Here is an 18547-nt window from a genome sequence, read left to right as displayed (position 1 = left end):
GATGATGTGGATTTTACAAGGAAACCACTGGTGCATATGGAGACAATAACTGTTGCTATAAATGTGTCAACTTGTTTTTCTTCTCTTTCGGCCCAGACATTCACGACCGAGTCTAAATGACAGCTTGTGTGAACTGAATACATTCAACAGTGTCTATAAAATCACAAAAACCATGAACTACAACAAGCGTGTAGATGGGAAAGAAATGCACATTCATGGGGGCTGCTGCACAGCTGATACTAATCTACTATAAAATCACAAAATATGGATCTCACTCAACGCATCTTATTTTAACACAGTAGGAAACAGAACTCACATGGCGCTGCACTACGTGGGTTTAAGACACATGAACTCTGTATACAGTACATGGTCCATTCAGCTGAGCAACATGAGAGCGGTGAACGCTCATTCACAACAACTGTGCAACACCACATTGCATTTTTAACTGCATGTCCTAAATAATGCTTCGGTGCACGCAATACAATTAGCTATGGATGGATTGGATATCCTGGTGATTTGGAGAAGACAGCTGCAATGTTATGTGGTGATATATTATAAAAAAAATTCCTCTCATATGTCTTCACGGTGCCTCTGAATGATGCATACTTATTGCAATGTAAATATTGCACTATATTTACATCATTATATTGCCCTAATAAATTCATAATTTATTAATTTGACCCCTGGGCCATCATTAATGGTGGCGAAGGCTCTTGGACAATGAACTATCACAATGATAATGAAGACGAATCATTGACAATGAGGATATATGAGAAGCATCATTTGGAGATTTAAACTTAACTAAAACATACTGTTGACAAAAATACTCTACTAATAACACGATATACTGTACATTATTTAATATCTTCTTAAACTGTCTTAAAAATGTCAACTTAATATATAAGAAGCTAATACACAAAGTAAAAAGTACAAGTCAAGTAATGTCTTTAAAATAGTTAATAACCTTAGTATACTCATATTTCATGAGCTCAGTTTTCAAATATTTGGTTTGTTAAAATAAAAATGGTCATTTTAGACAGCCACCAACTGAAGCATTATATTCGTCAACTAAATTTAGTATATGCCATGTCAAATAATATATTTTTACATGATGGAACATCACGTAAGAACTAGATGAATATGAACATACCTGTTGATAGTTTTTTTTTTTAATTAAAACATTTGAGAAGGGTTTTATCTGGCTGACTGTGACTTTGCACATATATTGTTAAGAATTCTGCTGTTAAACAGCAATTTCTGACATTACCCAGCAATATTTACTACAGAGCCTGTGTCTATCAGTATTTCTATGGAAGTCAATTTGTCTCTATGTTCTCTCCCAATCAATGCCACTCAACCTACACATGAATCAAACTAATGAACACAGGTGCTCTGCTGTTTGTTTGGGGGTTTTTTTTTCCAGAGAACTTGGAAATTGAAAAGAGCTTAGAGCGAAAGCTGTAACAACACCCAATATGGAAAAGGCAGCACTAAATGCACAGAAATTTGAGACTAATGCTGAACTCTATTTAATTAATCTGAGGTCAGTAGAATCTGTATGTCGGAACAAATACTTTAATGGAAAATAACGAGAGCATGAGCTCACTGTTGGTTGGTTGCTAAGAACACTGGGACTAATAGTTGACTCTGAGAGCCATACTCTTACAAAACAAAAATATTTTTTTTGGTAATTGTTATTACAACGGATCATTCTTATCAGAATGACAATATCCTGTAAAATAAAATACACATTTTCGGACACAAGATATACACTGCCGTTCAAATGCTTTCGGAGAAGAAAGGTTTCTTAAAAAGTTTTTGAAAAGTCTTTTTGACCCCCCCAAAAAAGTAAAAACAGAAATATTGTGAAATATTATTACAAAATAACTGCTTTCTATTTTAATATATTTTCACATTAAAGTTATTCCCGTTATGGCAAAGCTGAATTTCCAGCATCATTACTCCAGTCTTCAGTGTCACATGATCCTTCAGAAATCATTCTAATATGCTGATTTGCTGCTCAAGAAAAAATTCTTATTTATTGTTCTCAATTTTAAAAACAGTTTTTGCTGTTTAACATTTTTGTGTAAACAATGATAACATTCAAAAATTTGTGGTAAAATTTTAAAAGAGAGAGAAATTAACACTTTTATTCATCAAGGATGCATTAAATTGATCAAAATTGGCAGATAAAACATTTAATGTTGCAAAAGATTTCTATTTAATAACTGCTTTAATATATTTAGTAAATAAATGTAATAAATGAAAATAAACGCTGTTCATTGAACTTTATATTCATCAAAGAATCCTGAAAAAAAGTATCATCATTTCCACAAAGATGTTAAGCAGCACACCCGTTTTCAGAATCATGTGACACTGAAGACTGGAGTAATGATGCTGAAGATTCAGCTTTGCCATACCAGGAATAAAATAAAATAAATGTATTCAAATAGAAAACAGTTCTTTTAATTTGTAATAATATTTCACAATATTACTATTTTATAGTTTCAAGTAAATATATGCAGCCTTGGTGAGCAGAAGAGACTTGTTTTAAAAACAAAAATCTTACCAATTCCAAACTTTTGAATGGCAGAGTAGGGGATCTGACAATTATTGCTTGATCTCAAATTATTTTTGTGAAGAAACATTCAAAAATGACACTCTTTCACCACCATTATTAATCCCTTTAGAAATCTGGGCTCTTCTCACCAATGAGTCTCTCTCCTGTTTCTACCATAACACCTTCTCCTCTTCGCTCAACTATAAACAGCCTAATTTCTCACATCTGGGTAGGGTTTTTCGCTGATGTCAGGACAGCACATCTGGGAGAACACATGCTTTTGTTTAGGGAACCATTTGATGAGTAAATACCAGATCCTTGGTCATTCAGGTTCCCTTTCTCCCTTTCTTGTTCTCCATATTTAAAGTAACAGCGTGTAATTTCTACATGACTAGCACTATTAAACTAAGATTATGAGCAAACAGGTTTCCAAAACAGGAAATCCCACCCCAAACACATGCTATTGGTTGAGCCAGTGTTGCCATGTCGAGACACTCAAACAAACAGAGCAATGTGGAAAATGCTGCACAGCCACACTTTCTTTCTTTTTTTGAGAAAGTCAATCAATATAAAGTTTTGGGACAGGAAATAACACACAGCAGCTATAAGTCCCTGAGCAAATACACTAGAATTAGAGACTGATGCAGTACTAACCATTACTGAGATTCAGTGCTATTACTGGGTTTCTTCCATACTGAAATTACACACATCAGCACATTAAACGTCTAAAGAAGGATAATATTTTATCACAATTATACGTTACTGTTACAATAGCACAAATGTCCTTTCCACTTATAATTCTTGGAAAGTCTGAGGAATTTTTTACAGTGAAAGGCTTAAATAGACTACCATTCAAAAGTTTATAATATTATAAAAATTGTCTACTTCAAATAAATGCTGCTCTTTTCAACTTTACTCATAATAGAATCTATAAAACATGTATCACAGTTTCCAAAAAAAATACATAATGAATATAATAAAAAAAAAAATTCTTGAGCACCAAATCAGCATATTAGAATGCTTTTTAAAGAATCACTGGAGACTGCTGAAACTTATTTTAAATTGTACTATTTCATAATGTTGTTTTTACTGTATTTTTGATCAAATAAATGCAGTCTTGTTGAGCATTAGACTTTTTAACTTAGTGTAAAAAACAGAGACAGTAACTATATTGAAACTATACTGAAACAATATTGTCTGAATGAATACAGAGATTACACTTAATTTAAAGGGGTCATGAACTGAGAAATAATTTTCATTGAGCTCGAAACATATAAGAGGTCATCATACTGTAAGAACATCCTATAAGTTTCAGAAATGAAAACTTCCTTGTTAGTCCAAAAACAGCTTTTATTGTAACCAAGCCCAGCGAATGACTCGTTGTGATATGTGCCTATAGGTGAAAGACCGCCTCTGCAGAAGAAAATCAACGCCTACTTCATCATTGCAACTTTGGTCCCACCCACTGGCGTGTTAGTGAGATGATGAGGAGAGAAGAGCACAGGATCACTCACTGGACTAAAAACAACATTACCTTCCAAAGGATCCTAATGCTAGGAATGTGGTTATTTGTTTTCAACAATGTGAATGTCTCAGTTGAGCATTATTTATTTGTATTCGGTACATATCACATTATTTGGTAAATCAGTCGCAAATTCGGTGCAGGCTTTGCAAACAGACTTTTATGGACTCAACAGTAATGCGACAACATGTAGGTAACTGTGTTAATTAATCAAATGTTCTTTGTCTATGTGTCAGTAAATCAAACCAGTGACTAAACAGTCAACATCTCATTGTCTTTCATAGTTTAAATAACAGATTATTTTCATCCTACTGATTAAATTATTAAGAAAGCGAACAAAGAACGCTACAATCACTGGAGCAGTCAATAAAACAGTGTGAGTTCTGGGCTCTTGCCAAAACTCCAGTTATAACAAAGTCCCTTTTACATATAGTCTTTGGTTATAATCAATGAAATCTATTATTTACATTGTGTTTGCACTGTTATTGTTATTGTAGTTGCAATGACGAGATTGATGCATTCACGAGCTCAACATGTCTGTAGTCGGCTACAATGCTCATCACTGCAACCTTTCATTCCACGATCTAAATATAATGCAATAATCACCACTTTTCACAATTAGTTTAGCTGTAATAGTAGAGACGAGCTAAAAGTTTTCGAGAGAGTTCCACATGTAATACTAGCTATTTCATATGCAAAGATGTTAGCCAATCACAGCAGTGGGTGTTTACACCAAAGTCTCACAGCAGACATGCCTCTTAAAATATACTTGCCATCAGATTTACAAGGTAAATCATGTTGGCTTGCACCTCAATCTATTCCTGTTAAAAATAATTGCTGCATGGTCTCTTTATTTCACAGGTCTTTGACACCAAAAAAAACATTTCATGTGGAATACCACAAAGTCTTTTACTTTCACTGAAACTGAATCCTCATAGCAGCTCTTTTGTATCTGGGATAACTGCACAATAAATTGGGATGTGCAAAACTACCAGTACACTGCCGTTAAAAAGTTTGGGGTCAGTATGTTTTGGAATTTAAAAAAAATTTGGAAAGCAAAGAAATTAATACTTTTATTCAGCAAGGATGCATAAAATTGATCAAATCTGACAGGAAAGACTTTTACAGGGTATTTCTACATTAAATAAATGCTGTTCTTTTGAACTTTTAAACTCAAACAACCCACAAGAAGTTACAAAAAATAAAATGTATCACAGATGAAAATTCAGCTTTGCCTTTACAGGAATAAATCATATTTTAAAATATATTCAAGTAGAAAACAGTTATTTATAGAAAACAGTGATCATTTTTCAAAATACTTCTGTTTTCACTGAATTTGACTAAATAAATGCAGCCTTGGTGAAAAAATAATAATTTCCGTAAAAAAAAAAAGTCATAAATCGAAATATTTCAAGATTAGAGTCGAAACATTAAGAGAATAAAGTCAAAATGACGTGAAGTCTTGTGTAGAAGTTTGTGTGGGTGTGTTTGTGTAAAGAAATGCGCTCGTGAATGGATCTAAACAAAATAGTAGCTTTTTACTTGTATCTGGGCTTTCAGCAAAAGGAAATTCTACAGGTGCTAATCTACCAACATGGCATTACCATTTGCTTTAGGACGTTACAAAATATATAGGCCTACTGCGCCGGAATAGACTTTACAGGCAAAAACCCTTTTCAGACTGGATGGAGTTATCCAGCTTTATATCTGAGGAAATCGCAGGATCCGCCAAATGATTGGATACAGAATGATGCACTTAAAATGTAACCAGAAAGTATTTACGGTGAAGAGGGAGACAGTACGGTTACTGTTAAGTGTTCTCGACCTAGTTATAATGCCTATAAACGAGCACGAAAACAAGTAGGCTTCGAGTCAATGTGCCACAAAGTTTGGACCAGGATTGTGGTACCCCGGTGGAGTCTTCGTACTCGTCTATGGCTACTCGTTGGTAGATTAGCACCTGTAGAATTTCCTTTTGTTGAAAGCCCAGATAAAAGTAAAAAGCTAAACTATTATATTTAGATCCATGTTAGAAGCAGTTCGACTTCACGAGCGCATTTCTTTACAAAAAAATAAATAAGAACTTCTACGGAAGACTGTATTCTCGAAATATTTCGACTTTATTCTCGAAATATTTCGACTTTATTCTCGAAATATTTCGACTTTATTCTCGAAATATTTAAACTTTAAACTTGAAATGCTAGAATCTTTTTTTTTTTACGTTGCGGTTCAGGGCTTCCGTACAAAAGAAACTTTAAAAAAAAAACATTTAAAAAAAAAATTTATTATCTTACCAACCCTACATTTTTGAACGGTAGTGTACATATTTTCCAAAAACAACTATTTGATGAGTTGCCTAAACAGTTAATTGGCTGAAAACTGAAAAGCAATGCAAGCTGTCAGCACATTTTCATTGCTGTTAAAAATATAAAAATAGAGCAGAACTCCGTTGGTGGACATTTAACAACTAGCTGAATGACAGCGGACTGTTGCCATATGCCGTGATGATTCCCATTCATAAACCACAAAATAAATCAGCAATTTAACCAACTTAACCAATTTAATACCATATTAACAGGTAATCTTGACAAAATAATCTGTGTTTTTGCAAAACGTAAGAATTCTGGGAGCAGAAACTTACATCATCCTCATGGGTGGAATTCTGCAGTGTCATTGCGACCATAGGAGATGCTGTTACCGGGGCAACAACAGATATGGATCTGTCCTGAGCCAGCGTTGGCACAGTGACTACACGCGTGGGCACTGCCTGAGGCGTCTGAAGCTGGACAACCTGAGTGGGCCGAGATAGCAACATTTGTTGACCTGCAAGAGAAACACATTTAGTTTAAACACATTACCATTCAAATAAATTAAGAAATGTATTGAGAGTCATGTTTTGCTGTTATTTTTCTTCAAGTAAACTTTTTACAGCACAGACTTGTTTAATAACCCCAAAGAGGGGTTTTAATCACAAAGGAAACAGTTGTGCCAAGCACCATCCTTCACCCAGAACAAAACATGTCACCTCCAGGTAACACAGACAAACACAATTTGTCAGGCATGACAGGTTGCTGTTGGTGTTGAGTTAAATGAGAGGAATTCGCTGCGGCTCCCCGGCGGGGTTCATTCCGAACGACTTCCATTCTCTCAGCCACCCACTGACTTACCCATTAGTCTTCCGACAAACTACAATTAACCTTGCATCAAAACTCAGCGGTTAGCCAGAAAATAATTACTGTAGCATGAACGCAATCAGTTCAAAGTGCACTTCAGCTATGTTTCTCACAGATGGATTCAATACATATATATAAGCAGCTCGTGTCAGTTCTCTCTTTTTCTAATGAGAAAACAAGAAAAATATTGTAGTGCTTTGTGTGACATACAACTTAAACAGTATCGTCACGCAACGCCTTATTCTGAGAAACCGTTCATACAGTTCTCAAAAAACTGAGTGAGAAAAGTGATTGTTTGGAAACACTGGTGTCCAGTGATTTGTAAAATCAAGTCTAGTGTTTTAGATCAGATGATTACAGGATAAAATTTGAATTCAGGCTGCTCTTGCTTTCTGCTCCAGTTGTGTTTCCAGGTGTGTGAGGTAAGTGTTTATACTAGCCATGAGGAAACGGATACTGCAGCTTGCTGATTCCTGACAGCCATAGTTTAACACTCCAGACATTAAACAGAGTCGCCCATTTCATCAGAGCAGTCTGTGGAGAAATCTTTTTCCTACTGTTCTCAATTACAATAAATCAGCATTGATTGCAGTAAGAATGAATGCGACGAATGAATGAATGCTATTAAAATGTACAAATAAAGTAATTAACAGTTTTCCTTAGAACATTCAAAAAGAAAAAAAAATTGCATCCACATATGTATGTGTGTGTGTACTATTTATATATATATATATATATATATATATATATATATATATATTAGTCAAAAGTTTGAAAACATTACTATTTTTAATGTTTTTGAATTCTCTTGTGCTCATCAAGCCTGCATTTATTTGATCAAAAATACAGTAAATATTGTGAAATACTATTGCAATTTAAAATAATTTTCTATTTTAATATACTTTAAAATATAATTTATTTCTGTGATGCAAAGCTGAATTTTCATCAGCCAGTACTACAGTCTTCAGTGTCACATGATCCTTCATAAATTATTCTAATATGCTGATTTGATACTCAGTTATTATCAAGGTTGGAAACAATTGTGCTGCTGAATATTTTTTTTGGAACCTGTGATACTTTTTTTTCAGGGTTCATTAACCCTCTATGGTACGGTGTTGCCTCCAGGCAACATAGTCTACTTTAGCTTTTTTTTATAAAAACAAAATAAAATGTAATTGTTCAATGCTCTCTAAGGGGAGGGGAACTCAAATACTAACCAAAGAAAATGCAAAAGAGTGGTCACATGACCCACAGGGGTACATTTAGTTCCCTCTTTCAACACATGTGCACATGTCACATGGCTCCATATTTTCTCCACTGAAAAGGGCATTTTTCACTAATTTCTGGCCAAATAATCAGCCACAAAAAATCAGAGTCACCTTCATTGGTAAGTAAAGAAGTATTTTCAAAAAACTTTACATTATATATCATCAAATTTATCATAGGAAATTACATAAAACTGCTTGTTGCCTCGAGGCAACATTGTACCATAATGGAATCACATAAGGCCATGCCAGGCATACTACGTATGAATACAATTATATTTTATTTGTAAGGAAAAGAGTTTGAATTATCTAAATGTATCTTTATTTTTGCAAACTGAAAACTTGGCATGGTTTGACGGGACATTTGGCCACTATAGTGGGTAATCGGACAAATAGTGGGTTTGTGGGAAAGGGGCGTGGCTTGGGAGTGGTCAGCAGGGGTCGATGGGGTATTTGGCCTCTATAGTGGGTAATCGGACAAATAGTGGGTTTGTGGGACAGGGGCGTGGCTTGGGACTGGTCAGGGGGGTCAACGGGACATGTGCCTACTATAGTGGGCAATCGGACAAATGGGTTAGTGGGACAGGGGCATGGCTTGGAGCCGGTCAGGGTGAACAGGACATTTGGCCACTATAGTGGGCAATTGGACAAATAGCGGGTCCATGGGACGGGGGCATGACATGGGACAAGTCAGGGAGGGTCAACGGGACATTTGGCCACTACAGTGGGCAATCGGACAAATAGTGGGTTAGTGGGACGGGGGCGTGGCTTGAGACAAGTCAGGGAGGGTCAACGGGACATTTGGCCACTACAGTGGGCAATCGGACAAATAGTGGGTTAGTGGGACGGGGGCGTGGCTTGAGACAAGTCAGGGAGGGTCAACGGGACATTTGGCCACTACAGTGGGCAATCGGACAAATAGTGGGTTAGTGGGACGGGGGCGTGGCTTGAGACAAGTCAGGGAGGGTCAACGGGACATTTGGCCACTACAGTGGGCAATCGGACAAATAGTGGGTTAGTGGGACGGGGGCGTGGCTTGAGACTGGCGGTGGGGTCAACAGGACATTTGTCTACTGTAGTGGGCAATCGGACAAATAGAGGGTTAGTGGGACTTGTAGGGGTCTCGTATTTCGGGGGGTTCCCGACGGGCCCCTGGAGGACCCCACACGGGTCATTAGGTCGGCCGGGGAGGTCTTCCAAATGTTTGATCTTGCTGTTGTTGAGGCCTGGCCTTCATATTAGGATAATGTTATAGTGATTGTAAATGTTTTACCTTGACACAGCATGTTTTGATGTTTTTTTAATGTTTTGATATGATAACTTGATGATATAATGGTTTGTAGTACTTGCGTTCCACGATGGTACAATGTTGCCTGAGGGCAACAGCTGGATAATAAATGTTACTTTTTATTAAATATGAAATGTGTAATTCAATAAAAACTTGATAAATCTGTTTGTTCAAGTGTTTAGTTAAATAAATTGATGTTTTCAATAAATATATTATTTTTTTTCTTCATGAAAATGTCAAATGTTTAAATTTGTCCATTGTGGTACAATGTTGCCTTGAGGCAACAAACTTATAATTAATAAATAAAAAAAAAAATTATGATAATGTTTATTGATATTGCTATAGTGTCAAATTTTAAGCAGGAAAAACATAACAAATATTTTTTTTCTCACTGATATCATAATGCGTACCATAGAGGGTTAATGGATAAAAAGTTCAAATGAACAGCATTTATTAAAAATGGAAATATTTACTATCACTTTTTAGCAATTTACCACATCCTTGCTAAATAAAAGTATTAATTTCTTTCCACAAAAAAAAAAGAAAGAAAACACCCAAACTTTTGACCGGTAGTGTATATTGTTACAAAAGATTTCTATTTTAAATAAATGCTGTTCTTTTTTAACTTTTTATTCATCAAAGAATCCTGAAAAAAGTGTTCAGCAGCACAATTGTTTCCAACATTAATAATAAATCAGCATATTAGAATGATTTCTGATATTCATGTGACACTGAAGACTTGCGTAATGATGCTGAAAATTCAGCTTTGCATCACAGTAATAAATTAAATTTTAAAGTATATTAAATACAACTCTAAACCTCACATAAAAACAATCGGTGAGAAACCAAAGTGTGAATGGCTTTTTTCGAATGTCAGAAACAAGCAGCTCATACAAATACTTCAATTCTGCTTTTTCTAGGATACGTAACAAGGCAGAAAGGTGTACCAGCAGTTGAAGAACAATTCCCAGTTTGCTTGAAGATAGACTTTAAAATGAGATGCCCACCAGTAGCACAAAAAAGTTGAGGCTTTGCGCCATCTGCTGGTTTTTTTATGCATGAACAGAGCACTGCAATACAACCTGAAACATTTAACCTTGCAAATAAACAAATAAAAATTCATAAAAATGTGAATAAACATACCAGGACCTTTTATTACATATTTTTATGTGTAATTTTTATATTTATGTTTTTTAGTGTGGCAGAATAGGTGACTGAGGTTTTTTCACCTGTAGGGGGTGCTGGCTGAATAGTGACAGGTGGAGGTTTCACCAGAGGCAGAACAGTGGTCTGGAGAGGTTGGATGATGATGGTCTTAGTCTGAAGCGGGGCTGCAGCATGGGCGATGGGCATCGTGGTAATGAGTGGTTTAGGCTGAATGGAAACCTTGGGGCTAACCTGAATTGGTCTCTTCGCTGGTTGCAGAGGCTTTGCTGTGAGAACAATTTTACTGTTAATCAACATTATTATAAAAAGTAACTGTTCAAATAAGGAAATTAGGGAGGTTTCAGTTATTCGAAATGAATGTACTTCACTTACCTTTTGTCAGATTGGTCCTCTTGGAAGGCTTCCTCTCAGTGAGTGCCTCAGCAAAACCGCTCGAGTCAGAACAGACAGACAATGGAGAGGGCTGAGAATGCCATGAGACTGGAGACAGCGCCTCATCCTGAAGAAAGCATATTGAATAGAATGAAAAAAACTATGTTCAACACGTTAAAAGTATAGCAGCATTATAGTTAGTTAGGTCTATCAAAGAAAAGCCACCTGTGCCCTTATAGAGAGATAAAGAACTGAAAGTGCACTGAAGCATGGGAATTCTGGGTTGTGAATCCAGATGGCTATATCATTACTTAACTGTTTGCACATATCCAACGACAGATCAATAAAACCATAACACACTACAGAACACCTGTGATACCCCCCTATTCTTTAATGTGTCTTCAGTCATTATCTCGCGCCTGACTGTAACTGAGCCATGCGAGTCATTTTTATTTATTTTTTTTATACACATTTTATTGTTTTTAGACATACGCGAGTAATTTTTTTAAACATGTTAAAAATAGTTCAACTTTTAAAATGCATTGAGTATCCAATCCATCGTTTAGTTTTATTCATCGATCCGTCTATTTACTGAAAACAAGAATGTGTCCTATGAGCACGTCCCTTTACAGGATGTTGCATCATTCAGTAACAGAACAGAATGTTAATAGCAAATAACTATAGCAAATATGTGGCATGTTAAATAATTCACTGACTTTAAACCGTTAAGGTTTTTAGTTCCTTTCTCTTCAAGTTTCTGAGGTGACATTGAGATTCAAGTGTTTAGGTTTTCACTGAAACAACGTGTATGTATGATAGTGACATTTCAGTTTTTCTTTGAAACCTTGAAAAGGACACTGTGATAAAAAAAAAGAAAAAAAAGCCTGGACACATCTCAGTGTGAGACATTAATTAGTTTGATGATGTGCTGAGAGCTGATTAAGACATTCGTTAACACAGTGGAGACTTAATTAGACACCTAATTCACAAGGGTGTATGTGCGTGTCTGCCCTCTTGATCTCTGAACTACAGCTGGCAGGACCAGTGCAGCCCAAACACACTCCATCTGGGCACTGGATGGGCATCTGACTAATTAAGTCATTAAATAAAGGCAGAAAAAAAAAACTGTATCTGTGTGTATATATCAAAAAATAAAATACATTTAAGGAAATAAAATAGAATCATATTTTTACTTTATAAATATATAAATACAATAAATATATTATACAATTCTTTGTTTTGGGAGTGTGTTTGGGGAGTGGAGTTTGACTCACATGTGTGGAGTATGGTGAGTGGGGCTCAACTGACGCTGGTGAGGACACTGAACTGAGCGTATGGTTTGGTGACAGAGAGTCCACTGTTACATCACCATCTGTGAGAGCAGACAGAGAGAACAAGGACAGAAAAAAAAAAAAAACCTGAACATTTTGCTTTGGTGATATTAAAAACATTTCTTAAAATTATTAAGGTACCCTGAATTCATTGCTGCTATAGACATTCAAAAATAGTTATGTCCAGACTCCAGTCCACAGAAAAATAAATTAGTACCTGATCGAGGGCTACTCCACACTGGGTGCTCAATGTCAAAGTTCAGGTCAGAAACAGAGGTGTCCTAAAGAAGGAAAGATCCACAATGCTTTTGATTCATGCTTAATTACTGATGTTTTTCTACAAACCTGTTTACAGCTAATAATAAGAGCTGGACAGTCTTTCAAACAAGAGTGTTTCCTTTACGAATGCTAATTAAAAAAAATATATAGATATATCAAATTCCAAGAAAAACGATTGTGTGATCCGGTGTGACCTGTTTTGACAGATTTGACTCACATAGCCTACACTCTCCACCAGCGCCTCCAGAAGCTCGTCAGCATCCCCAAGATCCTCCAGATCATCAAACAAACTGATATCTGCACAAGTAAAAAAGACAGTGTCCTGAACTTAAGTATGACCTAAGGCAGGTTAACTCAAAACAAAGAAGAAAAGAAAACAAACAAAGTGCTGAAGGCATGAGAGCAAAACAGGAAACATATCAATTTCAACCTTCTTTTGTGTCCAGGTCAAGCAACCAGCAACCATTCACCCTGAGGCATTGTAAAACAGGTAATTTGGTTTCCATTCCAGTTTCTTTTATATGTTAACCTAAACCTTACTGACACACTGTGATTAACTAGTATAGTATAACTAGACCATGTGCACAACACAAGACAATCAACATACTTACAATCCAAAACATGTAGTGATGAACAGTCGAATAAACAAAGGTGTTCATATTTTTTATTCAACTACTTAAGTTAAATTGACTGAAATCTTAAACCGAAGCCACAAAAACAACACTCAGGATGAATGGGAAACAAGTTCACCAGTCAGTTGACCAAATCGCAAACAAACCACTTATTAAGTCGCTCCAATATGAGTTTGATCTAAACACAAAGATATTTTACTAATCGTAAATCTAGTAATATACGTCGGTAGTTGACGCTTCTCGAAAGCAGCACGCGCTGTTTCTAGAAAGTGTATCTTATCTTACCCCACTCTCCATCCTGATCGATGGAAATGTCCCCTGCTTCCTTATTTATCATCGACTGATTCACAAAATCTAACATCAAATCCGACGACATTATGCCTTGAACACATTAGTAACGTTTAAAAGTGAGTCGGGTGACTGGTTATAGATGAGATCTGTGTGAAGATGTAAACACGCATTTCCCGATTCTGATGAAACTACATAATAATGCAGCAAGTACACGTCTTGTTTTACGGTAGCTCTACGGGTGCCGGAGTGGGTCTATGTCAAACACAGGCATGTAAAAGACTGTTGTTTTTCATCTCTACGCCACATGGTGGCAGTAGACAATAGACTGTAAAAAATAGACTGTCTGTTTTCCAGCAATTCTGTTCTTTCAAACAGTTAATTTTAAAGAACCGGTTCAAAGACTGATTCAACTGGTTTAGGCACATTATATCAATTAATATCAACTTTTTTTTTATGCGTACGTATATTTACAGTAGGCTACGTTTTAATTGTCACTTCGGCTAAAATATATATTAACCCTTTCACGCATAGTGGTCACTACAGTGGACAGCTATTAAAAATGCATTTTCTTGAATTTGCACGGGTTTTTATGGCAAAGTTGCACATCAATCTCTTCATTGGACCCTTGTGCATCATCCTATAAATTGCAATCAAGTGGCAAGCCTTTGTATTTCGATTTTTTCCCCCTCCAAATCAAGATGGCCAAGGGTCAGTCAGACATGCCAAGTTGCTTCAGAATATCCACCCATTCCTTCTAATCTAGGAGACTCTTGTAGGTAAAAAAAATATTGCAGCATCAAGCAATATCTAATGAGTCATATCACAGTAAAATTTTCCAAGTTTTTATTTTAGATTGAGAGAAAACTCTGATTAATCACATGTCCACTGTAGTGGACGTCATGCATCAACTGCTATATTTCAGCTACAATTCATAATTATAATGTGAATATTGTTTTTGAAATTTAAAACTTAAAAACTTAATCTGCAGTGACTTTTTTACTGTAAATAAATGTACTTGTATTATTAGAATGTAATTTTCATTGACATTGAAAAAAGTCATGTGATTACATATGTATGACACTTGTAATGCATTACTTTATTTGTTAGATCAAAAAGTAATCTGATTTCATAATGCACGTTATTGTAATGTGTTTTTTACTCATAACATCAAAATTAATCTGATTACGTAATGCATGTTACTTGTAATGTGTTTCTTTACTCATAACATCAAAAAGTAATCTGATTACGTAATGCATGTTACTTGTAATGCGTTTCCTTACTCATAACATCAAAAAGTAATCTGATTATGTAATATGCGTTATTGTAATGCGTTTCTTTACTCATAACATCACAAAGTAATCTGATTACGTAATGCATGTTACTTGTAATGCGTTTCTTTACTTGTTACATCAAAAAGTAATCTGATTAGGTAATGCACATTACTTGTAGTTAATTACCTGTTAGATCAAAAAGTAATCTGATTAGGTAATGCATGTTACTTGTAACACATTACTTTACTTGTAACATCAAAAAAGTAATCTGAATGCGTTATGCATGTTAGTTGTAGTGCGTTACCCTCAACACTGATCATTTCAGATGAGATTAAAAAAACGTATCGCTAGGTTTTCTCAGAGGAGGGCTATGATAGAAATGTGCATGTCCATCTTGAACATAATCAGAATTATCAGCTAATAAGGGTAAATCTCCATACTCTGGTGCACTGGAGGGAGCATCTGAGTGGTTTCCACAGTTGTACCTTGACAGGCTGTAGAAAATTCTGATGGAATCACGTCCTCATGTTCTGATATCAAAGATACGCGAAGTGCAACTTGTATGAAGCTGTATGAAGCCTTTGCAATATTTTGCATTTAGATTTTTTGTATATATTTTATAGTTTTCACATGATTTGATATAATTGTATTGATTAGTTCGTTAAATTCACATACTTTATGTGTTTGATTATTGTCTTATATTAAATCTAGTATATCTTAATTTTAAACCAAACGCATGCCGTCCACTCAAGTGGACATCTGAAGATCTCTTTGAAAAATTTGTAAAAAAAATTAAATAAAAATCAATTCTTGTTTTTCATGCCCTAAGAGCAATAAAAACACATAGGAAAAAAATCCTGACTGAGGATATCATAATTCATGCATGAAAGGGTTAATATATTTTAATAAAAAAATATGTATTAGGCGTGATTTTTGTGTTTCTATAGCCTATTTCGCCTAATTAGTAAAATCTTCGGTTCACTTCAGCAATGGATCATGTCCGATTCAATTAGGCCTATTCAATCAGAATTGTCCGATTCCTATTCGTTCAGGGCTGCGTTTCTTAAAAGCATTTCTTAAATGTTTCTTAAAAGCAGACCACTTTGTGAAATGTTTCAACTGATCAATTGAAAAGATTAGCTTGCCAATCAGACAAAATAATGAATGCACTGGAAAACCGGGTTGACATTGCATTGAAGATTTGCATTGAAGAGTTCAATAGACTTTTGTATCATACCGTTTTTTTTAAACCCATGCTTTCCACAGGTTTCCAAGAGCATTGATTGCAACTCTCAGTTGAAAGACCTACCTAGGCAAAACAATCCAATTACTGTAGCCTATTAGAGATAGTATAGGCTATTTACAAATATAGACATGTAGTAGGCCTACTGCCTGAAAGCTGACACTTTGACATTTGACTATGTGAACTATAAGCCAGCCTTGGCCACTGGATGTCCTATTTAAAGCATCAGTGTTGGATCAAATAAAAGATGCAAGATATGTAACACATGTAGCCTATTCAACAAGAATTATAATGCTTTTTTTTTTTTTTTTTGAGTGACAGTAGAATAAAATATATACAACAGAACGATAAGCAGGCTCTAGACAGGAGCTACTAATTATGACTGTCAAACTGACATACATAACAAAATAAAAAATAAATAAAAAAAGAATATTAAAGTTTGGTAAAAAACCAGCCCACTGAGCTGTAGAGTATAACAGGTTGCTTATTCATAGGCTGTTCATCTTTTCTCGTCCTTGTTAAGTTACTAAATGTCAGACCAGCAGGTCACACTGGCTGGTTTGAAGATCTGGAACAGGTGTTCATAGTCATAATCTTGTTGGTCTTCCCAGGACATTGTCAGCTTAACCTGAGGTGGTCTACAGCAATCTCAGCTGGATCTGAACCTCTCTCACATTTTACCCATGGAACGTTCTTGTGTTTTCAAAACACCTAAACCTATCGTTTAACCTACAATTTAAAATGTGACCATCAATTTATCCAAAATTCAAGCAAGCTTACTGAACCGATTGAGTAGGCCTAAAGTTTAACAAGTCAGTTTTAAATAATCTATTTTTTATTTTATTTAATTTTTTCTATATGAATATGGGTGAGGTTTTTATGTTCAGCACAAAAAAAAATTCATTCATTCTGAGTGTTTTAAGATAAAAGCATCCAATGAGTTAAACTAATTTGTGTGAGTGGGTTCTTTTTTGTGTTTTAACCAATCATGAACCAGTATGGTCCATTCAGGTTAATTGTGTATAAACCCACCAGCCCCCTCACACAAACTGTCTGAGCATTAACAGGTTAATATAATGCATGTCAAGAGCATCCATTTGGAATGGATTAGAGCTTTGAACACCATGTCTTTATGTTGCCATAGGAACTATGCTGATGAGGCCGACTTCAGGTTTTCAAAAGATTTAAAAAAAACAAGCAGGCAAAAAAAAACCTTCATTTTTGGGGGGTCATAACGCAAGTGAAACTTAAATTGAGAATTTTTGTCTATTCTTATATTTGCCCTTATAAGAAAAGCAGTGAATAATGCGATAAAAGCAGAGCATATTACAATTTTAGAGCTTCCTGCTGGAAAACAGAAAATATATAAAACCGAAGGATTCACAATTCCATAAAATCACCCCCACTCCTCGATTTCTGTGCATTCTTGCATCTCTGTGGGTGTTTTAACTCAGCAGTCATCAGGAGAAAGCTTCAGTCTGAAAAAAAAGATAGAAAAGAGCATAAGAGAGTAAGCAAACAGACATTTCACAAACATAGCCCTCTGCTCACTTCATCTTTTGTTTGCGTGATGGATATCCTCTGAGATTGATGAACACAGTTGTTGAGCATTGTCTCCTCAAAGCGCCAACAGAAGAGGATCACTTATCATCTCAGCTTGTGTGAGGGGGATTTGTGTTGGATTTGGAGAACAAATGAGTGGAGTGTAAAGTAGAAGGACAGATTGAAAGGAAAGCGTTTGCACATGGGTTGCCAGTTTCAGGAATAGAAAAACAATTCATAACATGCACGAGTGTCAGAGAGAAATGTTCAGTATTCACACACTGACACAAACTTGTAGGTCTTCATCCTTTGGTTTGTGTCTGGGTGTATGATGTAGAGTTAGCAGGTGGCCTAGGTCTGGTGTGCTGGGGGTGGGACGTGGCTGGGACACATTGTTTGTCTGGATGGGTTAGTGAATACAAAGGGATTACTGCATATGGTTTGACTCACTGACAGCTCTGACTGTGTGTGTGTGTGTGTGTGTGTGTGTGTGTGTGTGTGTGTGTGTGTGTGTGTGTGTGTGTGTGTGTGTGTGTGTGTGTGTGTGTGTGTGTGTGTGTGTGTGTGTGTGTGTGTGTGTGTGTGTGTGTGTGTGTGTGTGTGTGTGTGTG

General features: G+C 35.8%; 1 protein-coding gene across 2 annotated transcripts in view; it reads right to left on the bottom strand.

Moving 5' to 3' along the window:
* The window catches only part of atf6 (activating transcription factor 6), a 43173-nt gene extending 29041 nt beyond the window's left edge, over positions 1-14132 (bottom strand). For both annotated transcript variants that reach the window (XM_082146968.1, XM_082146969.1), the window contains exons 1-7: positions 13875-14132; positions 13175-13254; positions 12896-12959; positions 12622-12719; positions 11348-11474; positions 11038-11241; positions 6724-6905 (exon numbers count right to left, since the gene is read on the bottom strand). In XM_082146968.1, coding sequence (XP_082003094.1) covers positions 6724-6905; positions 11038-11241; positions 11348-11474; positions 12622-12719; positions 12896-12959; positions 13175-13254; positions 13875-13965 — 846 coding nt within the window. In that variant the 5' untranslated portion in view covers positions 13966-14132. The remainder of the gene's footprint in view (positions 1-6723; positions 6906-11037; positions 11242-11347; positions 11475-12621; positions 12720-12895; positions 12960-13174; positions 13255-13874) is intronic.
* Between the last annotated feature and the right edge of the window lie 4415 nt (positions 14133-18547).

The sequence above is a fragment of the Leuciscus leuciscus genome, assembly GCF_965113295.1.
Source record: "Leuciscus leuciscus genome assembly, chromosome: 19".
NCBI classification, from domain to species: Eukaryota; Metazoa; Chordata; class Actinopteri; order Cypriniformes; family Leuciscidae; genus Leuciscus; species Leuciscus leuciscus.
This window is presented reverse-complemented; position numbering and strand designations above follow the sequence as displayed.